Source organism: Porites lutea, chromosome 14 (assembly GCF_958299795.1).
Source record: "Porites lutea chromosome 14, jaPorLute2.1, whole genome shotgun sequence".
In the NCBI taxonomy this organism is placed as follows: domain Eukaryota; kingdom Metazoa; phylum Cnidaria; class Anthozoa; order Scleractinia; family Poritidae; genus Porites; species Porites lutea.
Window position 1 is genome coordinate 6906012 of NC_133214.1, and position 24835 is coordinate 6930846.

At 39.5% G+C, this 24835-nt stretch overlaps 1 protein-coding gene across 1 annotated transcript; it reads left to right on the plus strand.

Annotated features, from left to right (window-relative positions):
- Window positions 1–12312: 12312 nt before the first annotated feature.
- On the plus strand, window positions 12313–19207 carry LOC140925048 (uncharacterized). Its single transcript, XM_073375006.1, has 3 exons — window positions 12313–13291; window positions 14109–14213; window positions 15079–19207. Exons 1-3 carry the CDS (start codon window positions 12328–12330, stop codon window positions 18882–18884), a joined length of 4875 nt encoding a protein of 1624 aa, XP_073231107.1. The 5' UTR covers window positions 12313–12327; the 3' UTR covers window positions 18885–19207.
- The last annotated feature ends 5628 nt before the right edge of the window (window positions 19208–24835 follow it).

Here is a 24835-nt window from a genome sequence, read left to right on the forward strand (position 1 = left end):
AGCCTGGGACCAGGCTCTGCCTTGTGGAAAAAAGGAGAAAAAATCAGCGTTGGTGAAAAAAAAATCAGCGTGCAAAGCAAGCTGAGAAGTAGTCTGGGGAGGAGAAAGGGTGGTGCATGGAGCCTGGAGACATGTCTTTGATGCCGCCGATCAACCCTCCAGCAATTAACTTGTCTTTGAAATGTTAAGACGTCAAGTTCTCATCACCGATGTCAGCGTGAGCTTATTATGTTCTTGGAGCACAAGGCTTAGCTGTTCGCAAAATGCATTCTTTGCCTATATCCACTGACTTTGGGGTTTTATCACCCTTTTGGTAGGAGCGTGATTACAATACTGTACCTTTTGAACGTCAGTTTATAAGTCAGTTGCTTTGTAGATGTGACCGTAGTTTATTACAGAATAGTGTAAGAAAAGCTCCATATTTTGAATGCTTCTTTTTCTTTTTGCAACAAATCACAGGTATATTTTTTGCTCTTCTTGGAGCCGAGGGATAAGTGAAAAGCCTCGCAAAGAAATTTGTATTGCTTGCTCGAAATCCGTGTTTTAAAAATCTTTTCCCGAATTGTAGGAACGTGATATTGAAAGAGGGTGATACTGTCAACAGTACCACAAATCTGTCAACATGAAGACACTGGACCAATCAGAACATGATACCAGAATCTGGTATCATGGAACGGCTGCTTTAAAGGCATGTCTCCAGGCTCTGCCACCCTTTCCCCCTCGCCAGGCAACTGCTCGGCTCACTTCACTCTCCACTATTTTTCCTATTTGACCCCATTTGTTGCCTTTTCTCCCATTGCAAAGCCTTGTCCCAGGCTAATCTCTTGTAAAATTTGCTTGTTTCTTCCCTGATGGAACATAGTACACATGAACTTTTTTGTTGCCTAGCACATGACTGCAACTACTGTGATGAAAATTATGAGACAATAATTTCAAAAGTGGATTGTATAGACTTTGTCATGGATTTCAACACCATCTTGACAAGTAGGCAAACGTGTGAGAAATTGCAGTGTTTGTATAAGAATCTAATGTCGAATAATTTCCGAAAATTGCTCTTCTGAAAAAATGTGATTTGTAAACTAAAGCTTCGCTCCTAAGGATAATTCTACTGAAAAAAATTAAGGGCATTACATGCACTAGAAGACCTAGAACCACTTTTTAAAATTTTCTATACATTTGTCCGTAAGAAAGTCCCGGGAAAATTTCAGACAAATATATGGAAAATCTAAAGCAGTTCAATCCTTTGCTTTGTAGCTTTAGTTTACAATAAATTTGATATTTTGTTCAGAACAGCCGTTTTATTGAAATTACTTGACATTCGCTTCTAATACAAACACTGTAATTTCTCACACGTTTGCATACTCGTCAAGATGGCATCGAAAACCATGACAAGGTCTATTGCACGACACAAAATGTTGTTTTCCAAGCCCTTGGACGTTTCTGAAGGTTTCTGAAGCCTTAGATGTATATTAAAATCGAAACTTTTATGTCCGCAATCACATCTCGAAAAAAGCAAAGTGCGAAACGTCAAACAGTGATGCTATTGTGTATTCACGAAAACAGCAATTCTATAGTCAAGAGGTCAAATTACAAGTAAAGTTTCAAGTGAAAAAAACACCCTCTGACTGTAGACACCGATAACCAGACATTCAACTGGGATAATGCTGATAGACATTCACAAACTGAGGCAATTAAAAAATATCGGCAAATAAAATTTGAAAGACAAGCTGAAGAACAAAAGCAACGAGAAGCGCCTTGAGACTTTGTTTACACACCATTGTGTATTTAACATTTATTTACACAAGCTTCCTTTTGCATGCATTTTGGATTATACAGACAAAAAGCCATGGATTACTTTTTAAGTTCAACTATTGCTAACAACTTCTGCAATTTAAATGATCCAAATGCTGTTTGAACTTTTTAAGATTTCAACGCAAAGTGTCACCCGAGCCGTGTGAGCAAATGCAAATGAATAGAGTTTGTTATTTTATACAGTAGAAAGATTTTTTTGATGTGAGAGAAGTCAGAAGATTGCTAAAACTTGAACTAACGTTGTCAGATTCTCGCAGCAATCATGTATTGAGAGTAGAGAGCAAATTACACTCAAAACAAAACCCTTTATAATCAATTGTAAACAAAGGCCGTTCCTGTTTGATGAGTCTTGCAGGATTCGAGAACCAAGAATCGAGACGCAACAATCAACTCGACTTGATTCTTGGTTCTGGCGAGGAGCAGACAAAAACTTTGCAAAGTAATTGTGGGTGACAAGAGCAGCCCGCAATCCTAATCTCCAGGTTGTTATTACGTATGTGTCGCATGTACACGTATATAGCCAGCATTCTTTTGGATTTCCACTAAGAATGTATGGAATGCACAGAACACACTTTGATCACACGTGTTTGGACTTTCTATCAGTCGTAATCTGATCAAGCATATTTTGACCATCCGTCACGTGAAACTTACACAAAGCAAAGCGCTGGAGCAAAAGTGCTTTGACCTTCAATTGTTTTCACCTTGCACTCCATAACCTTTGGTTATTACTAGTTGTTTAGGACATAAAACTGATAAGAATGAATTGTAGCTTTATTTTAGCTAAATTTTTAATAGAGAAGCAAATTATGTAAACGTTAAGCCAACATTATTGCCTTTCATCTGTTAAAAGAGTGGCTGGTAATTAAGTGTACCATAGCCCCAGTACACACTTTACATGTGTACATGTATTGGTTTGCTTATTTTTTAACTCATTATTATCGTCAAAATTATTCATCAATTAAGTGGAAATAGAAACATGTTTTCCTTGTATCCTAACTATTTAAGAAAGTGAAGGGGTGGGGAGCGGCCCCGGGGGGTACTCCAGATTTCAAGTGACGGGGATGATCGAAGGAGTTTTTTTGGGTAGGAAAACTTGGCAAGCATTTTTTCTGGGGTGGCTTGATTTAAGTAGGGATTTTTTTGGGTATTCAAAACAATCTGAAGATTCAGATGGTATGATGAATAAACAAACACAAACATTCAATTTCTTATTCTTATTTATTCAATGTTCATATTTTTCGTGTTATATCATGTAAAGCCTTCTGCAAATTTTTAAGGCTTAGAAATTCCGCTGGGATTTTTTTGGGTTAATTTTTGGTCCAGGGATTTTTTAGGGGTTTTGTTGGAAGCCCTAAGGATTTTTTTGAGTTTTGATTTTTGCCCCCATTCGATCATCCCCATCACTTGAAATCCAGAGTATCCCCAGCCCTAGGGGAAGGGAGAGCTTATTCACAAGAGGCCCTTGTTTGATATTACACATATACATGTATGGCCTATGAGGTGGGCACCTTTTTGGGGGAGGCCGGTTATTAGAGCATGAGTTTATTCTAGGAAATACAGTAATTGCCTAAAATGTGGCAATGTGAATATCAAAGTCCTGTACATGATACTAGCATGAAGTTACAAACCATCATAGAATTGAAGTAACTCAAAGAAGGTGTTACAAATACAAATGGAAAAAGAATTATTACTTTTCCTTTTTGAAATCCTGGAGTCACATTTGCAAAGCCTAACAGTCAAATGCCCTGCTACAGTACATGGATATCTTGGCTGAGTGTGGGGGAGGGGGGAGGGGGAGGGGGGAGCTTTAGTGACTGGTGAGTAACAGTACCATCAGCCAGGCAGTGCAGCAGCACTGGTTCTATAGAAGCAATAATCATAATAATTATATGTAACTAAGTGAACTACTCTTTGTCTTGACACATTGCCCTTGATTTTATTATGAAGGTTCCTGCTACCAATCAGTTCAAATTTCATGATGTGTGGGTTTCAGAGGTCATTGATCCATGTACCAAGCTTTTGTAAGTTATTTTGAATTATTTGATAATTTTGTCACAATCAGAATTTTATTACTGTAGAAGAAATGTTTAGTTTTATGGTATTAAAGTTCCCTGCGGTGGTGGGGATGGGGTGGGGGAACACTGAAGGGAATTTTGGATAGGGGTTTAATGCCAAAAGGCCTTCATTTCACCTTCATCTTATTTAAACAAAAAAACATTCTCATCACGTCCCTGTTTTAGATAAAAAAAAAAACTCATTTCATGGCCCTGATCCATTTCCTTAAACTGGCATCATGAGATTAGATTAAAATAATAATAATGATGGAATCACACTAAGTCTTGTAGACTGTGGATCACCAAATATTCACACCCTGTTTAAAGCTCTAGACACCCTGTTCAAGATGCTAAATGGTGAAATTTTATAAATTGTTTAGGACTTAAGACCCCCGTAAACCCTACCCTGTTCAGCAGAACATGCCTGTTTAGGCTAAAGAAATGAAGGATGTCTACCCCTCCCCCTGGGGAATGTACACCTCAGTATCCTCCAGACAGTGGAGTCTAGGACTCCCCTTCTTCTGTCAGCATACTTATGGGATAAATACTCTTTTGAAAAAAGCATTAATGCTAATAAAGTTGGGATAGAAAGAGGTTATTCTTTTGAAAAATACACCTTTATAAAGAATTAGAATGTTTATATGTAGTTGTAATGCAAAGTTACCCTTAAAGTGCCAGCCCACTTAGCACTACTTTATTCATATCTTACCTTGTGGCCTTTTATTTTGGTGGTTTTTGATAAATCTCTCTATCACTGGTTAGAGATTCATCCATAGCACTATCAAGCGTTTGAACGCTATCCACTTGATAAATCTCTATATCGCTGGTTAGAGATTCATCCATAGCACTATCCAGCGTTTGAACGCTATCCACTTGATAAATCTCTATATCGCTGGTTAGAGATTCATCCATAGCACTATCCAGTGTTTGAACGCTATCCACTTGATAAATCTCTATATCGCTGGATAGAAATTCATCCATAGCACTATCCAGCGTTTGAACGCTATCCACTTGATAAATCTCTATATCGCTGGGTAGAGATTCATCCATAGCACTATCCAGTGTTTGAACGCTATCCACTTGATAAATCTCTATATCGCTGGATAGAAATTCATCCATAGCACTATCCAGCGTTTGAACGCTATCCACTTGATAAATCTCTATATCGCTGGGTAGAGATTCATCCATAGCACTATCCAGTGTTTGAACGCTATCCACTTGATAAATCTCTATATCGCTGGATACAAATTCATCCCTAGCACTATCCAGTGTTTGAACAACCAGGGCCAGGACTATAATATTATTTTAAACCTAGTTTGGTGCAGAATTTCCTTTCTTTCTTAGCCTGTATCAATCATACAGATGTACAGTGTGTAGGTGACAATGAAATTCTGGTTTACCCTGAGAACAGATTTTACCTACAACATTTTCTAATGTTGGTTTACCTGTATTTTGACTCAAATAAAAAATATAATGCAGTTGTTAAGATGCAGAAGGAGAAAAACCAGACTGGACCAATCCCAATAATAATAATTGGGATAGGTCCAACAACTAATTATTAGTTGTTGCGAATTACAAAAAGTCATAAATCCACAAAATTATTATATAATTAATTAAACTCCCACAAAAAGAAAGTGTCAAATGGTACATGTAGTTTACAACATTGCACCATTATTTACAATGAGTACTTTCTTTCTCTGTTCCTGTTGTAGTGTTCATGTCTGCAGTGTTGAAGGAGTTTTAGGATTCCTGTGATGTCCAGGCTGATGGAGGTAAGCAAAATTTGTCATCTGTTAGCTAATAGTGTTAGTCAAGTGAAGGTTGATTTTTCTTGGTATCTCGTAAACAAGTTGTAAGGTTTGAGGTGTGAGAATTAGTTCTAGTTGTGGTTTTGAATGTTGGTGTAGGGATGTTAATCATATCAGACTCTCAATCAGGGTAGGTCTGATTTGAGCCCCCTCTGTTCCATCTCTTGATTTTTAACTTGGAAAAAACCATCAAAGTAATAACAGTACTATCCTTATGCATAAGGAAAGAAACTTTTCGGGGCGCGGGGAGGGTGGTTTAAAGAAAGTCTGGTTGGGTCTGTGGTGCTAAAACCCTTCAATTCTGACCCTGTTTAAAGCAAAATGGATTCAAATTGCTACCCTGTTTTAAATGCTAAATAGTGACATTGAATACTTTTTTTTAAAGATTGAATTCCCATAAACCTCTATCATGCAGAGCTGCACATACTAAGTGAGTCAAACTTGGAAGTTTCCCAACCTCTACCCCATCCCAGCCCCTCTCTGGGTGCGTGTGTCAATCTGTAAACTCCCAAGGGAACCATTTTAGATATATGGAGGCGAAGAAACAGTGCAATTGTTAATAACTACATATCGTCAAGACATCAGGACTAATTTCAGTTGTGTACATGATAGATCTACACTGTTTACTCACTTTTCAGGGCAGTTTCTCAAAATATGCACAAACGTACTTGTCACCCATTTAAAGTTTTCACACTAAAGATCAACTTCACTACAATATCGTTCAAAAGCAATACTAAATTCTCAGTGATTCTTACAGTGGGTTAAATAAAGAGGGAATCCATCAGGAAATTGAGTAATTTTAATTTTTAGTGGACAAAAATCCTGCACCAGAATAATTTAAAGCATACTGCATTGTTTTTTACATTTTTCAAGGGTTAGAGATGTAATTAGTCTTCTATGATAACACCAAAGAAAACTTCTCATGGGAGCCCGAGAAAATGAATAATTATGTCAAATTTCACAAAATTACATCTTACACATTAAATTTTCAGAAGTTTTCCTGTGTTTTCACAATTCTTGTGAAGTTTGACATTCATTTTCTTGGAATCCCATTGAGAAATTTTCTTTGGTGTTATTACAGATGACCACTTTCATCTTTAGCTCTTGAAAAATGTAAAAAGAATACAATATTCTTAAGAGCAGCTCCGCGTAATTATCAACTTAAGACGAGGAAATAGACAAAATATGACCTGGCCTCAAACTTGGCCAGATCAAAGCCTTATGTGCCCTAGTTACAAAATCGTTGGTTTAAGTACGATCGAGTGAATAATAATTTTTTAACGAATTTTTTTCTCCCTGAGGCCTTTTAAAAATTATTCTGCAGGTACAAGCTTTTTGTTCACTCAGAATTAAAATTACTCAGTTTCCTGGTGGATTCCTTCTTAAACATTGCTTTTGTATGTTACCAAGCACAAATTTTAAGACAGTATTTTGAGTATTGTGAGTATTTTTTCTGTCTTTTTGTGTTTTCTCCTTTTATTCAACAAGCTTGATCTGTAACATGTAAAAGTAGATGAAACATGATCTATGATGTCAAAAAATTATTTTGTAGAAAACAACAGAATGACTAGTTTCATGATCTCAAAAGATTGTGCGCATTATCAGGAATTACAGAAAAATACATAGGTTTTTCAAAAATATAATAATTTTGTCAAAGGGATAACATAGACGTAACCAAAAAGAATGGTAAAGAAAAAATTTGAATAGTATTTCTTTCTGAGCTTTAAATTCTAAATATCTGGTGAAAAGGTAATATTATCCGACTTAATAAAAATCTAATTAAATATAGATTTTAACTAACACCATAATTTTTTTTGAGTTTCGATCTTAGTCAAGAAACTATTTCTTCCTTTACCTCTCTTCTCATAGGTCTTTAAGTTTGTGTTCTTTTTTAAACTGGCTACATACCATTGGGAGCAATGCTGTGATGGACTAGTATCCCATCCATGGAGGGGAGGGGGGAGTTGGGCTGAGAATAGTTCTTGGCAATTCACTGTACTCAAACCAAGATAAGCTGTTGCTGTGTGCAGGGCTTCAATGGCTTGTTTCAACCCTTTAAGCACCAGTATCCACATACAAATTCTCCAGACTGATCTCAATGCATTCCTTAACCCTTTAAGCCCTAAGAGTGATCAGTGTCAAATTTCTCCTAGTGGTATCACTTGTTTATAAAACACAGTGGTCATGAGAATTGAAGACCTGATCACACAAGATGAATCTAACTGATACCCAAAGGAATCCCGGTGATTGTTTCAACTCGCAGTGGTCATAACCATGAAACTCAACTGTCATCTTCGTCGCGGAATATTAACAATTTAATTAGCGTTCGTCGTTATTCTGCCTTGGCACCGATTGTTGCATACAAACACTTGTCTCTGTGCTTGCTAAATGCTTGTTCTGTGAAAAATAAGACCGCTGACGTTTTTGATTATTTATGCGACTGCAAGGCTGACCTTGTTGCGATCACTGAGACTTGGCTGACTACTGACGACGCTGCTGTGCGAGCTGAATTGTGCCCGGTCGGATACAAAATTTCTGATCGCCCACGTACTGGTCGTCGTGGTGGCGGAGTGGCCTTGATATACCGTGATTCGCTATCTGTCAGAAGGATTGATGCTGGCGAGAAAAAATCCTTTGAATACTCCGAATGGACAATCTCATCACCTTCGCTCAATCTTCGGCTTGTCCTTCTTTATCGTCCACCTTATTCAGCTGATCACAGAGTCTCAACTAATGATTTCTTCACGGAGTTCTCTACCTACCTAGAATCTATACTTCTCTCCAAAGAGCATCTTGTGATTGCTGGTGACTTTAATATCCACGTCGATGTCCCCCATGATCCTGACTCAGTCAAACTACTAGATCTTTTACAGTCTGTTGGCCTCCAGCAACACATCACTGAGGCTACGCAAATTCAAGGTCACACACTTGATCTCGTTATCACCCGTTCTAGCGACGACATCTTCAATAAGGTCCGTGTAGTTGATCGCTTTATCTCTGACCACGCATCTGTTTATTGTACACTTCAGCACCACAGACCTTGCATGACTACTAAGAACGTTGTCTACAGAAAGCTGAAATCCGTCGATCCTGAATCTCTTAAGCTGGACTTATCTGACTCCTTGTTATGCAGTGATCCACCGGATCTGCAAGTACATCTTTACTCAGAAGATCCACGTGACCTGGATGCTCTTGTACGCAGATACAACACTACACTTTCCAAAGTCATTGATTGTCACGCCACACTTAAGACTAAGACTGTGAAAGTTAGACCTGCAGTGCCTTGGTACAACGACGAGATAAAGGCCGCTAAATGCTTGAGACGTAAGGCTGAGAGAACCTGGAGGAGAACGAGATCTGTGTCTGACTTGAATATTTTCAAGTCTTACAGAAACAGCGTGATGTACCTCATGAACCAGGCCAGGCAGGCATTTTACACTAACTTTATTGATGAGAATAGCACAGACCATAAAAGATTATTCAGACTAAGGCTACCAAACAACTCCTTGCTAAGAAAGAGGAGTTTTCGTTTCCTAATTATCAGGACAAATCAAAACTAGCCAATGACATCGGCAGTTTTTTCGTTCGAAAGATAGATACAATTCGTTCTGATATTGATGCCGTAGACATCGATCCAAGCGCGCGCAATGCGCTACCTCCTGATCAGGAAGTAGATGATGCGCGTGCTTTTCATTCCTTTCAACCACTCTCGGAAAACGACGTCTCTCCGCTCATCCGTAAGTCTGCTAAGAAGTCCTGCCCGTTGGACCCGATGCCAACTTCTCTGGTTGTTGGCTGCCTTGACGTGCTGTTGCCTGTTATTTCACGGATTATAAATCTTTCGCTATCATGCGGCCATTTCTCTGAGGAATGGAAAGAAGCTCTGGTTACTCCGATCCTTAAGAAACCTGGCTTAGACCCGACGCAGTTGAATAACCTTCGCCCTGTCAGTAACTTGGACTTTATATCAAAATTGACAGAGCGCGCTGTTTTCGACCAAATTCACAGTCATATGAGTCGATTCGCCCTTTATCCAACCTCGCAATCTGCTTACCGAAAGGGTCACAGCACAGAAACAGCGCTACTGAAGGTACAAAATGACATTCTCATGAATATGAATTGCAAGCATGTAACTCTTCTAGTTCTCGTAGATTTGAGCGCAGCGTTTGACACTGTTGACCACAATATCCTGCTTGCTCGTCTTAAGTCAAGTATCGGCATTAATGGCACCGCCCTTAATTGGTTTACGTCTTATCTTAACAACAGGTCGTAACGAGTCTCGCTAAATGGCTTTACATCTGACAGTTTTAAGCTTCCTTATGGCGTTCCACAAGGATCGTGTCTGGGGCCATTGTTGTCAAATTTCGTATTGATTTTAAAATACTTCTTTTTACTTTTAAAGCTATCTACGGTCATGCACCTGGTTACTTGATCGATTTGATTGCTATTAAAGAACAGCCGCGCTATAATCTCCGTTCAGCTAGCGGTCTTATCTTAAAGTATCCTAGTTTAAAACTGAAAAAGACTTTAGGGGATCGTGCTTTTTCATCTGCTGGCCCTAATTTATGGAACAATCTGCCCCTTCACATCCGTCTTGAGGACAATTTTGAACGTTTTAAATCTTTACTAAAAACGCATCTTTTTAGACTAGCTTTTGATATGTAATTTTTTTACCTACTATGTAATATATTTAGTGTTTTTTATCTTTATTTAATTTTTAGCGTTGTTTATTCTTAGCCTTAATTATTTTGCTCATTTTAGTTTTTATTTTCTTTTAACATTTACGTGTTGTCACGCGCTTTTGATCATATTTGCATGGAAAAAGCACGTTATAAATTTTTAATTATTATTATTATTATTATTATACTTCAACAAATTCTCCCCACTACTTCTGTTGAAACAAATAGGGACAACAAATGAGAATTTGAATTTTGATATTAGGGCAGTCAAAGGGTTAAAAGAATTACATGTAGTTAAGAGAATTTAATTAACAATTAAAGCATTTTCAATAAGTGATCATTTCATTAATTTCATGTCATTATATTGGCAGTTTACATACATGTAGTCCACACCTCTTAGTGTGTTACAGATGTACTGTGCTGTTTACATACACGTAGTCCACACCTCTTAGTGTGGTATAGGTGTACTGTGCTGTTTACATACATGTAGTCAACACCTCTTAGTGTGGTACAGGTGTACTGTACTGTTTACATACATGTAGTCCACACCTCTTAGTGTGATACAGGTGTACTGTGCTGTTTACATACATGTAGTCCACACCTCTTAGTGTGGTACAGGTGTACTGTGCTGTTTACATACATGTAGTCCACACCTCTTAGCTTGGTACAGGTGTACTGTGCTGTTTACATACATGTAGTCCACACCTCTTAGTGTGATACAGGTGTACTGTGCTGTTTACATACATGTAGTCCACACCTCTTAGTGTGGTACAGGTGTACTGTGCTGTTTACATACATGTAGTCCACACCTCTTAGCGTGGTACAGGTGTACTGTGCTGTTTACACTCATGTAGTCCACACCTCTTAGTGTGTTACAGGTGTACTGTGCTGTTTACATACATGTAGTCCACACCTCTTAGTGTGGTACAGGTGTACTGTGCTGTTTACATACATGTAGTCCACACCTCTTAGCGTGGTACAGGTGTACTGTGCTGTTTACACTCATGTAGTCCACACCTCTTAGTGTGGTACAGGTGTACTGTGCTGTTTACATAGTTGTAGTCCACACCTCTTAGTGTGGTGCAGGTGTACTGCGCTGTTGAGACATTCTTAGTAACGTACGTCAACTTTGACCTTTCACCCAGCAAGTTGTCTCTGTCCCCCTCCCTTTCAAGCACATGAATAAATCATACTGGGCCAGTCCACGTGAAGTGTTACATTACATAATTAGTTAACACAGTCTATCATTTAAGAATAAAGGGGAAGGGGAGGGGAGGGGAGGGGAGTGGAGGGTTAAAAGAGAGAGGGGGCTTAATAACTTTCTTCCCTTGAAAATGAGGAGGGTCTTATTTGGCAGGGAGTGGGGGGTTAATAGAGAATTTATGGTATCGAGATATACATTTACATGAGACACAACAAGTAGCCCAAACTCTCCAAAAATGTCCTGCATGTCTTTCTAGTAAATTTGTTCAAGTGCACTCGCTGACAGAAAAGCAGTGGACGACAATGCTCAATTAAAGTTTACAATAAGTAATAACTTTGCAATTTTCTTTTCTCTTTGTAAATAACATTCCGGCAGACAAGGCGAAATAAACAGAATTTTAGCGGGACTACGTAGGAGAGAATGTATGAGAAATATTGGGCCTTATCTCAGGTTAGCTTTTTAATAAACCCTTTAACAAATTTATGCCACTCTTCTTTTAGGAATTGTCATCCTTTCCTAGCACAGCCTCTACATCACAGGAAGATCATGATAGCAATTCAGAATCCACTTCCTCCAGGAAGTTGAGACTAACTCTGTTAAGTAGTGAATGGAGATCAACAAAAGGAGGCTTGTCAACTATCAACCGAGAGCTGGCCATTCAGTTAGCAAAACATCCCAGAGTGGATGTCAGTGTTTATCTCCCTCAGTGCAGTGAAGAAGACAAACGAGTCGCTGCCAGACACAATGTTCAGCTCATTGAAGCAGAAAAAATGCCAGGTTATGACCCGGTTGACTGGTTGTCCTTCCTACCAAAAGACCATGTTGTTAACTGTGTGATAGGACATGGAGCCATTCTTGGTCGGCAAGTGCAAGGTATAAAACGTGATCGTCCTCATTGTAAGTGGATTCAGGTAGTTCATACCGCTCCAGAAGAACTTGGAATGTACAAAGGATATGAAGAGCGCGTTGCCAGAGGTGAAGAGAAACACCAAGTGGAGGTTGAACTCTGTAAATTGGCTGATCAAGTTGTAGCAGTTGGACCCAAGCTGGCTGAAGCTTTTTCGGGTTATCTCCGTCCCTGTGGAAAGGATCAAGATGTTTTCAATCTTACCCCAGGCATTTTCTCTGAATTTGCTGATGTAAAGCAAGCCTCTCAGGAAAGAAGTTCATTTACTGTTTTAGTGTTTGGACGTGGCGACAATGAAGATTTTCAGCTAAAAGGATATGACATTGCTGCCCAAGCCATTGCTGAGTTGAAAGACACGACGTACAAACTTGTGTTTGTTGGAGCAACACGGGGAGAAGAAGATAAAGTAGCAGACTTGCTACTTAAGCATGGCATTGATCGCAGTCAACTCAGGGTGCGTCGTTTTAATGAAAGCAGAGAGCAGCTATCACAGTTATTTTGTGAGGTAGATCTTGCTATAATGCCATCCCGAGCTGAGGGCTTTGGTCTAGCCGCCCTTGAGGCTTTATCAGCTGGTCTGCCTGTGCTGGTCAGTGGGAACTCTGGTTTTGGGGAGGCTTTGAAGAAAGTTCCTTTTGCTTCGAGCTGTGTGATAGAGTCAGAAGATCCTAGAGAATGGGCCAATGCAATCAAAACTGTTCATCACAAAGACAGGGAGATGCGTCTCGGGGAGTCTAAAGTTGTACTTAGAGCATATGCAGAAAAGTACAGCTGGGATGAACAGTGTGATAAATTTATAGAAAGGATGAAAATCATCTCTTTAGAAGGTCAGTTAAATTAGTCACAGTCTATTGCTTATTCTGTGTTATTAGACTTGGGAAACAGGTGTGATACACTGCATTTGCTCATAAAAAAGATGCGATATGGCACTCATTAAAGTTCAAAGCATTTTTCGACACACCTCCCGTTTAGATGGAGAACTTTTAAAAGAGTCATGGACAGTTGCATATCTGTTTTGACAGAAATAGCCAATAAAGTTACAAAAGAGATGGGCTTGAGTTCTGGAACAATGACAATAACTTGGGCTGCTCCCTTGAGTTCCACCAAAAGGCTATACGTTTCGGTTAGTATTGAGGAATGCTGACAGAAAAGGGGGAATCACTTGTCACAAATGATAATTTTTATTAACAGGGCTGTTATTAAGAGACAGGGAAAAGGGATTTCCCCCCGCTACTATAAATGTGGCCCCCTGCTACTTTTATGGGAAAGTAGAAGAAAAATAGTCTAACCAAAAGAAATTACCAACTGTATGTTTGATTCCCTGCCTACTTGTTGTATTTACCTGGGAACTTGAAATCTTGGTGACAGCCCTGCAGTGTGTTTTTTTAGTTTTTTATTCGTTGCTCATTTGGTGATAAAGCCTGTTGAAAGAAAAGACCTTTTTCAAGTAAGTACTGTACACACTATTACATGTACTGATATTTTCCTCTGGACTACTGACATTACCTTTTAAAGAAATCAACTTTTAAAATCGTTTTACTAGAGGTACACATGAACTTCCTAAAAAGCACTTTTTATTGTCTAATAGCTGACATACCTACTGGCAAAAATTATTACATCAATACTGAACTGATTTACTTTCAGGCTTATCAGAGAGACAACAGTTATCTGAAAAGCGAGAGGAGAAAAGACTATTACTTTCAAGCAACACTCCGGTTTTTAAATACCCAAGATTGTTGAGAGATGAAGGTAAAGCTTGTTTAAGTTTGACCACAGTTTATAACCGTCTTAGTATTGGAAAACAGCTGATTGTATGTACGGGTAAATAGGTCACCCCCTAAAGGAACTCAGAAGCTAAAGTTCATTAACCCTCCTCTCGCTCTGATCGATCCTAGACCGAGATTTTGCACCTCTTTCTTTTCCTTAGCCACCAGAAACGCCTGATACTCAAGCTAAGATATAGCGAAATTATTTGTTTTACTAACGGTGAAATCTGTGGACAAAATCCCATGTTGTTACCATTCAAATGAATTGGTAAAAATTTTACCTAGTACTATTTATTCGTAGGATTTTACCAAAAAGAAATCTAGTGTTTTTGAGAATTTTTGCTTTGGCTACTGTTAAGATTGAAAGGGTTAACTCTGTCGATAAAACGAAGCCATTGTGCGGATTAAAGATGTTTAACTTTAGTCCTAGTTAGATCACACGAGGTGTGCCCAACAATATTGCATTTTTCATTTTTATGTAGGAGTTGCTGAAAATCGATTTCTCCTTAAAAAAAGTAATGAAGTTAGTTTTTAAGTGGTGCTGCGGCGGTTGGGGGAGTGAAGTGCACAACAATTGGTTTTATCAACTGAGTTGACAAAGTTAAAATGGCCACCGTAAAGATTTTCAAAACCTTACGTTTCGAGAACTAACCCGTCTTTAGTTGTTTTCGGTTTTCAACGTTTTCTTTTAAAGCGTATCTGTCATAAAACACTTTAATTTGATTTAGAGGAGAGAACCATAAAAGCTGACGTCTGCAAAAATTTCCAATTTACCTATTATTTTAACGTTTTATGTATAAGTGCACATCCTCTGCTTTGTGGTTACTGACAAATATTTCCAATCTCAGATTGGGAAACCTTGGTTCTTGTGAAATTGCTGAAAAAGGAATACAAAAGGCACTCGCAGCTAAGACCACTTCTATGGGATAGCACCATCCAGTTACCCATAGAACAAGTCTACACAAGACTGAAAATTATCTCAAGAGGAAAATTGGCCATCCAGGTGGAAGGCGACGAGGTGAATGTGTTCGACATTTTCAAATCTCCCGGCATTGGTGAGGATGTTATGACGATAGTAGAGGGAAGTCCAGGAATTGGTAAAACTACGTTTTGCCTCAAACTTGCTTATGACTGGGCTCGTGGAAATATCCCATCGGAGTGCTCCTTTCCCAAATTTGAATTTGTGTTTCTTCTCAAATGTCGTGACATTGATGGAGATATAATGGAAGCTATCAGTGAACAACTTTTGCCCAGGGATATGGATATGGAGAAGTCTGTGGAGAAGCTGTTGCATTTCATGAAGAACATTCATAACCAGGAGAGACTGATTTTAATAATTTTGGATGGATTGGATGAGCTACCTGAAAAGTCACGGCACCATGTAGATGAGCTGCTTCAAAGACGAATTTTACCATTTTGCTTTGTCTTGGCTACGACACGACAAGAAAGAGGAATCGAAGTACGAAAAAGCGTTGTCTTCGACATTCACTTAGAAATCAAAGGGTACACGGAAAATGATTCTATTGCGTACGTCAGAAGACACTTTGAAACCATTAGCCAGTCACCAAAGGGGGAGAGGCTCATTGAGGAAATGCAACAGAACACTTTCTTACATGCACTTCGAAATAACCCGCTAAATTTACTTCTGCTTTGCGTTGTTTATGAGGACTGTGAGGGAAAATTGCCGACTTCCCGGACAGAACTTTACCAAGTCATTGTGCAATGTCTTTTGAGGCGATACTGCGCCAAACGCAACTGGCCGGTCCCTGAAGATGACAGTGTCCTAGAGAAAACGTTTGAAAAGGAAATTCTTGCACTCGGAGAGCTAGCTTGGTTATGCCTGTTGAGTGATGGTTATGGTTTCCGTGAAACTGAATTAGATGAGTTTGAAAAAAGATACCCAGGATTGGTAGCTCGTGAGCTAGGCCTTCTTTACAAAGAAGAAAGTCTAAAGAGATTAAAGCCTCAACATGAGTACTGCTTTCTTCACAAGACCTTCCAAGAGTACGTGGCTGCCGCGTATATTGCAGAGAAGCTAGTAAATCTACAGTTTTATGTATTTGAGCACATAAGCTTTGAGGACTTTGTGACGAAATATCCACAAGTGTTTATTTTTGTTTCTGGTATGCTAAGCGAGAAAGCAACTATTTTATTCACCCAGATTGGCGTGGAGTTAAAGAGGACATTTTACTGGGACTGGAACGAGAATTGCAGTGAGGAGACAGCTACATTCTTTATTCAAAGCTTTAATGAGAGTGGACATGCTGAAGAAATGGCAGTTACTCTTTGTAACATTATACCTTTTCCAAAGGTCATTACCTTTAAATTCGGGGAAAAATACAACTCTTCTTTTATTAAGGTTTTAATGACGTGCAAAAGCTTTTCAAATTTACAGACACCTGCTGAACTCTATGCTGATACATATGGTTTGGAGAAAGGAGTGAGAGGCGTGTTGAATTATATAGAATCCTGCCCGCAGCTGACAGTCGTAAGCTTTGTTTATGATGAAGAATTTTTGACGTCATCAGATACAGATCGTCTTTGCAAATGGTTTTCTGTGACCAAGAGTCTATCAGAGTTTACTCTTAAATTCAGATATAATGCCACCCCTAAGGAGTGTGACCTGCTGGTTCAAATTGGACGGGGGTTGGCTTCCTGTCGAACTCTGACAAAAGTAAAGTTTTCTCTGCCTGGATATGCTTATAGCGAGGGTTTTTTCAATGCGCTTGAAACTGGATTGACACCGCTGACGACTGCTGGTCTCGAGCTACGTGGGCCAATGACGTATACTGCGACACTAGCTTTACAAAATTTTTTATCAAGTAAATCCTTGAATTCTGTTTCTCTTTATATTGTTGGAGGCGTGCTGGATTTGTTAGTCACTACTATCAGTGAAGCACTTGTAAGACAAACAGTTTTAAAATCTCTTGATCTACATCTTTGTGGACCGCTGAGTTCCTCAAGTGCCAGTTTCCTGGAGAAAGGGCTTATGGAAAATAGTTCTTTGAATTATATAAGACTGTATGTCGACGGTGAGCTCCCTGGTAACTGGCATTCTGTTGTGGAAAATCTTCGCTTGGCGAAAAGGTCCCCTGTTTGCTGTTCTATTTATCCAAACACCATTAACAACTTAGCAAAGAATTATTTTCGTCCTGTTCTGGTTAGGAAAGGGTTAAATATAAAGCAACTCGTAACTGTTAACGTCTGGGGTGAGATGAAATGCGAAGCGGCAGAAGCCCTTTCTAAAGTCTTGGCACCTTCCTCCATTACTGTTCTCACCTTAAACGTGCGTGGAAATTTGACAAGTGAAGTTTCTAATTCCATTGCAAGATGTTTGGAAGAAAACAAGACACTATCTTCCCTGTCCATCAACATATGGGGCAATTTGACAACAGAGAGAGGTATTGTTCCTTCCAGCCTATCAAAAAACAGTCGCGTTCAGTTAAATGTACATGACGTGCGTATGGGTCCAGATGAGTCAACAAACGATGTTCTTGTTATCACTACCGATAATTCTGCGGCATTGAGAGCTTTTTTCATCAAAGTCAAGGATAGAAGAAAAGAAAAAGTCAGTCTTACAATCAATAACGATAGTTATTTTACCAAGGCGTGGACACGTTGCCTAGGTGATGCTTTGGCAGAAAACACATCACTGACCACGCTTGATCTTACAGTCAACAGCTACTCAGTGGATGCAGACTTGGGAGAAAACCTCGGGAATAGTTTATTGCAAAGCACTTCTTTAACATCTCTTAGTCTCACATTCAACTTCAGTAACATGAAAGAAGGATGGGAATGCAAACTGGGTGAGTGTTTGATCAAAATGGCATCTTTAACTACACTCGCCCTTGAACTAAACGGCGACGGTAAATGGAATCAGGAGGATTGTCCAATTAAACTGAGTAACGTCCTAGCGGCAATCAAATCATTATCTTCCCTTTCTGTTTCAATCCATAGTGATAGCATGCATTCATTTTGGAACAAGGTTGTGGGTGATTGTTTAAGAGAGTGCACGTCACTTACAAAACTCAGTCTCACATTCAACATGGATGATTACTCTGAGAGCTATTTCTGTGGCCTTACTGACGGCTTGGCAATAACTACCTCATTAAAAACATTTAGTGTGGCAGTGCTTGCTCCGTATCATAATGCGGATTTATCAAGAATCCTTGACGATCTGGCTGACGTTCTTTCATTAAACTCGTCAGTGAACACGCTGACAGTGACTATGACAGTAATTGAGACAGGCTCTGATTTGTGCGCTGATCGGCGGTTTTCTTTCATCGAACTGCCAGTGAATACGTTGATCACTACGTTAAATCTCACGATAAATGAGTACGGTGAAGGAATATCGAATATATCAGGGGTTTTAGACGTCTCTGTAGTGTTCCAATTTTTGGCAAAATGCACATCAGTAACCACATTCAACCTGACACTCAACAGTAGCAAAGAAGTGAGTGATGACTGGTTGCCAGGCTTTTGCGACGCTTTGATGAAAAACACCTCATTGACAACACTGAGATTAAAAGTAAATAGCCATTGTTCTAAAGGTAATGGCCGTTTATATGACTTTAGTAAACTTTTGATAGAAAGCCAAACATTATCCTTACTTGAACTTGATGTAAGTTTCTATGGAAAGGACAGTGGATGCTAAAAGCTTTCAATTTAGTAGGAAAATACAGCGAAGAGTTGTGTGCTTCTCGCAGGAACAGATGTCAGTATCAAGTGAAATGTAATCACAGTTGTAATGTGGCTTAAAAGAGGCTATGTCAGGCTATTACTTATCTTTTCATAAAGCAAACACTTTTGTCTTATCGATTGAATTCCAAAAATAATGATGCAGTTTTGTTATTTAAGATTTTATTAAGACATTAAAACTGTTTCCTCCCGTCAATTGCAATGGATGGCAAGGATGGACATGGATTGAAACTTGAAAAAGTTGGGCCAACTTTTTCAAGTTTTATGCTATGCCTGCAAAAATCACTAGTCCAGTACCTCACATGAACCTCTAATTTCAGTGGTCGACTTAAACAATATTGCCTTTTGTTTTAAGGGATAGGGGCATTGTTATGTCACCGTTTCTATTGTTTTCACAGCCAATTGTGTGAGCCGTTCAGTGAGGTGCTGCTTGACAAAAATCTCCCCAAAAAATATGGTTAGTGTTCTCTGATGAAATTTGTTTGGTATCTTTTTCATAACTCCACAAGTTGGGACAATTTGTGTATGGGTTTTAATAGGCACTAAGTAATGACTTCAGTACAAAACTGACCTAAAACAGCAATATCTTTTTTCTTTTCGTGAATCTTGAAGTAGCCCTGACAAACGATCCTTAAAATTGAATGAAAATTCTAATTTTAAAAGCCGAATGATCAATCTGGAAATTTTTCCAGTTAAACACTAGAAATTGATAGTAATGTAGGCTATTTTTTGCTGTGGAAGCCCACCCTGAAGTCCGTTATATTCACACTACTCTGTATTTGATAGCGTTTAGGTTAGCAGATACCTTCAGGTGTGTCTCACGTGCAAGTAATGTTGGCTATTTTTTCTTGTGGAAGCTCAACCTGAGGTCCGTTATGTTCACACTACTCTGTAGAGCGTTAAGGTTACCAGATACCTTCAGGTGTGTCTCACGTGCAGTCGAAAATGGCAAAACCCCGACACATTTTTAGCGCTTTGACTTCCGAAAGACTAGATCAAATCGAATTAGTGAAAAACAGATCGCTTTGAGTTTTAGCTTTCGAAGGCTGATTCGGACGTACGCATTAAAAATGGTTTAAAAAAACCGACAGTGCAAGTCTTATACAGCATAGTTTGTACATAACTTTGAAAATTGTACTCTGGTTCTCACTGTCTCGTAAAGTCTTCCATTGTCAATTCAACTTACCTGGTTGCACAGTGTAACACAATCCCATTCGACGTGAATCTGTTTCAGCTTTTTTAGGTCCATTTATATGGAGAAAAGTTGTCCCGGGTAGAAGGGTCAATCTGCCGCCTACCCGAGCTACCCACGTTCCCTTAACCCTTTAAGCCCTAAGAGTGATTGGCATCAAATTTCTCCTTGTAATATCAAAGCTTTGGAAAATAGGGTGGTCATGAGAATTACGGACATGATCACACAAAATGAATTTGCTTGATATTTTATCAACTCCTCCCCACTACTTCTCTAGGAAATGAATAGAGGCAATAAATGAGAATTCGAATTTTGGTCTTATGGTTAAAAGGGTTAAAAAAAAAAAAAAAGCGTGTAATTGTGAAAAAAAGTTTGCTTGGCTAGAAGGATGACCCGCCTAGCCGGTTCACCCTTTTGTGAAGGTATAGGGTCACCCTCCTAGCTGATCCAACGTTTTTCCGTTCAAACACTTTGGCTCGCCCAGCTGGGTCAACTTGATCAAGGCGAGACAACCAGAGCGTGCGCGAGTACTATTGGCTCGGGCAAAGGGGTGAATTATTTTTTCCGTTGACTCAGCTGGAGAGTGATCCTCTTTTTGGGGACAATTTTTCTTCATATCAACGGGACCCAAACGGATAAGATAAAACTACAGTGTAATGATTGATTTGAGAGCATCAAGCGGCTGGTACTCGTCAGTATTGTAAAGGAGTATTCCACATGAGTATTTTACATGATTTGAGGAACAGGCGGGATTAGCTCAGTCGGTAGAGCGCATGACTGTAGAGCGAAAGGTCGCGGGTTCCATTCCCGGGACTGGGGCCCGTTTCTCGAAAGTCCCGATAATTAACGGGCCCGGTAAGCCGTCTCCGTTTATATTAAAGATCGAGGTTTCAAAAGTTTTGCATATAGCATGATAAAACTATCAGTTAGTGAAACAAATGAAGCAGTTTGCTAGCCAGGACCCGCGCTCTTATTCTTTATATTTCGATTTGAATATTTGATTTCGGGCCCGAAAAGTTACCGGGACTTTCGAGAAACGGGCCCCTGGACCATTGCTCAGGGTCTTAAAATAACTGAAATACGAAGGTAATCTCTTTGCACTTCAAGCGGCTGAACCTTCGCGTGGTTCGGATAACCACGTAACATGGCGGTCCCGTCTCCAGTGGGAGACGTAAAAATAGTGTCCACAATTGGTACTTTCGTCGTAAATACATTTGCACTCAAGTGGAGTTGTACGCCTTCTGGTCCAGTGAGGCCAAGGTTAATACAACATGAGTTGCTAGTAGTTTTAGAGGTTGATAACTATTGTAACTGGTGATTGTGACTTGTACACCATCTGGTCCAGTGTGATCAAGGTTAATACAACATAAGTGACTAGTAGTTTTAGAGTTTGATGAATATTGTAACTTATGATTCTGACTTGTGCGCCCTCTGATCTAGTTTGATCAAGGTTAATACAGCATGAGTTCCTTGTAGTTTTAGGGATTGTAAAATATTGAAACTAACTATTGGTATAGTTTTCCTATATTTCAATAGAGTTTGTATGATAGTGACAACTATACAGAAAAGAAATTATGATTTAGTTTAAATTAAAATATTTAAACTGTATTTCACCATGGTTTAGTTCAGTTGGCGTTTAGCCAAGAGAGATCTTTATATGTTAATCAGCAATGAACATTTATTACAAACAAGCAAGAGAGAACATTGCAAACTACCTTTAGCATCAAATGCGCCAAATTTGGTTTTTAGTATAATGTACTGAGTTTCATTTTATTAAAACTCAACGAAATAAAGTTTTGTGAAGTAAAAATGCCTAGTATTTTATTCTTTTTTGTAAGGCCCAGGACAAAAGACGAACTTTTCATGAGACGAAACAAACTTAGTGAGTTAAGTTCATGAAAAGTTCGACGTCTGGCTCCGTTAAGTTTGTCTGAATGAATTTGGATCGTCCAACACGTTGTATCTGTCTGAAGCAGACGGATAGAACATCTGAAGATCGTCTCCGGGAGATCCGTTGACGTTCACATGCAACGAGCTGAACTAATAAATGAAAAAGTTGTATGAGAATGTATATTTAGCCTCGTTTGGGAGAAAAGTTATTAAATTACTTTTTGATCTGTTCGACGCGTCCTTAGTTCGACGTTTGGCCCAACAGACGATCTTAACTTATTTTAGCTCGACCCAAATTAGAGTTTGGCTCGTCTCATGAAATTTTAGACGTTTGGACTAGGCCTAATCCAGATTATATTCGTATTCTCAGGAGCGATCAGGAACTAGCTTGTAGTCGAGGAACATGCGTCAGGGGGGATTCTCCTCTTCAACTCCTGTATGAGCCCCGATTTTTTGCTAATTCCAGACCATCAAATAGAGTAGGGAAGTGGTGTATTTACGGTGTGAGTTTTATAGTGGCTACATGTACCTTGGTTTTTCCTCAATATGTCTTTTTGGGGTCGTTGTTCATTTAATATTCGTTAACACCCTGAAGTGCCTTTAAAGTATTCACGAACAAATCCTCGAGAAAGTCCTGTTAAGAGCACAGTCATTAGCCGTTCTCACACTAGAGACGGATTATAAGTCTGAGAAGGGTTATCCATTGGATAATTCGAGTCAAACAGATAATACGTCTTAATTTGAAAATGTAACGGTTTTAATTTTGGATAAACAATGCAATCCGCCTGACTTTGTCCATCTGTTTATCCGTCAATTTTTGACAGATTTTGAAGATGGATTATCCGTCTTAACACGGGTGAAGGGGGCAAAGGGAGGATAGAAAGAGAACCACGCGCTACTCTTACAGCACAGTTGTAGGTCACGTGATTGTTAATCGGGAGACTCGGGTTCAAACACGGTTGGACCATCAATCCGGGACAAGGAATGACATCCTGGTGGGTGGGAAAAAATACCTTTGCCTTAGTATCCTATTTCACAACACTAAATTACTCGCGCTCATTGTTATTAAGATGTGGGAAAATTGATCGAGCGCCCTTGAGGAGGTGGAAACTGTAATCGATTCCCGATCCAAACACGAATTTTTAGCAAAGAAAGGGTTGGGGAGGTGTTGCCGTTCCACCTTCCTCCTTGGTCCTGATCAGAGACTGAGCGGAGAGGGAGTGTTCAACGGCATTTATTATTGCCCCTTGGGATTCAGGACACCGTGCACCTGCATGCCCTTGTGCATGAGACTTGTTATTTTAATGTTTTAGCTTCGCGCTTCGATTTTGAGTATTGTGAATAGCTTAGATGCGCTCAGCCATGAGCCAGCAATGCTGAGGCATTGGGCTTGAATCTTACACCTGCCCAATCTTAGTCGCGGTAATTGACTGGAACTAGCTTACAATCGAGGCTCATTCATATAATTACCACCCATGAGGCTCTGTTGCATACTAGTTGGAGTCACCTATTAGCAATACGAATGCGTTCTGTTTAGTAAAAGCGTAAATAAAGACTCCGCTTGTCGAAAACAGCATTCGCCATTTGCACATCTCTTGTAATACACCTTGTTTGTCCCCAAAAATTTTGCAGAACTTTTGTTTAATGTCTCCTGGGTATTATAGTCACCTTAAGAAGAATTGAAGACAATGCGTATGCAAAATGTTTGAGGGCAAACAAGGTGTATTTTGGGAGATGTGCAAATGGAGGATAGAGCCTCGTCCCGTTTGTGAGGTCTAGCTGTCTTTGAGGGTGTGAAAAAGGATATCAAAAGGGACGGGTGGGTGTACTTCTTCATCATTTGCCACTGTGGTAAAAAAAACTCAAAGTGGCATTTACAACACGACAACTTCATTTCTTTCATCATCCTCACTACACCCATGTTCGCAAAACAAAAAACAATGAAAAAGAAACCCCTCTCTTGTGTCAGTAGGACTAAAACCTCACCTCTCTCTTTCTATCATCAGTGCTCACAAGGCTTTGTCCTTGGTCCTCTACTGTTTACCGATACTCGATGCGCAGACGACATTGGCTTATTCGTTTCTTCCAAGTCCATTCATAGCATCTAATCACTCATGCCCGAAAAAAATACTTAAAAAAGCCTCACTTATGTTAGCAAAACTTAAGCAGAAAGGTAATTGTGGAATAGAGAATTATTCGCGGATGCCAAACCCTGACAGCTGCGCAAGTTTGAATTGTCCATTATAAGACCTTGTAACCCTTCTTTTAATGACATCTTTGTTCTTGGCCTTTTTTTAATTTTAAGGTTAGTTCTATCAGGACCGCTTATTACCACGGAGCTAGCCTGTTCTTAGCCGGTCTTCTTAGCCTCCGTAGCAAGCGTTTCCGTGCGGTTTCGGGCAAAGAGGGACGAGGAACGAGAGCGCGGAGTTCAGATTGTGGGGACCGGAGCGCGTTTTAAAAAGCGTACACGGGGAAAACGAGGGGAGATTTCCTCTCGCTTTTTTTCCTCGTCATTTTTTTGCCGGCGCTCTTAGGCTCCTGGCCCTGTACTATCCTGTTTTTACGTTTTGTTGTGTCTTCTTCACCTATACGTATCACATTAGAACGTAAACAAATTGTTTCATTTTCTCCGCATCCAAGTCCTCTGTCCGCTCTTCCTTTCTTCCACACTGGTAATTTTTCACGTGTCACATCATGTGAAAGCGTTTGACCAATGAAATCATCTCTTCATGCTTCTTACGTAGCCAAGGGAGCCGAGGCGGAAGCGCTTCAGGGAAGAGAATCTGTACAATTTCGTGAGGAACTTTCAAACTTCTAGCTGT

Excerpts from the sequence above, each read along its gene's own strand:
- LOC140925048 (XM_073375006.1), top strand. The coding sequence starts at position 12,328 with ATGCCAGGTTATGACCCGGTTGACTGGTTGTCCTTCCTACCAAAAGAC. Across the intron at positions 13,292-14,108 it reads GAAAATCATCTCTTTAGAAG|GCTTATCAGAGAGACAACAG; the intron begins GTCAGTTAAATT and ends ATTTACTTTCAG. Across the intron at positions 14,214-15,078 it reads AAGATTGTTGAGAGATGAAG|ATTGGGAAACCTTGGTTCTT; the intron begins GTAAAGCTTGTT and ends TTCCAATCTCAG.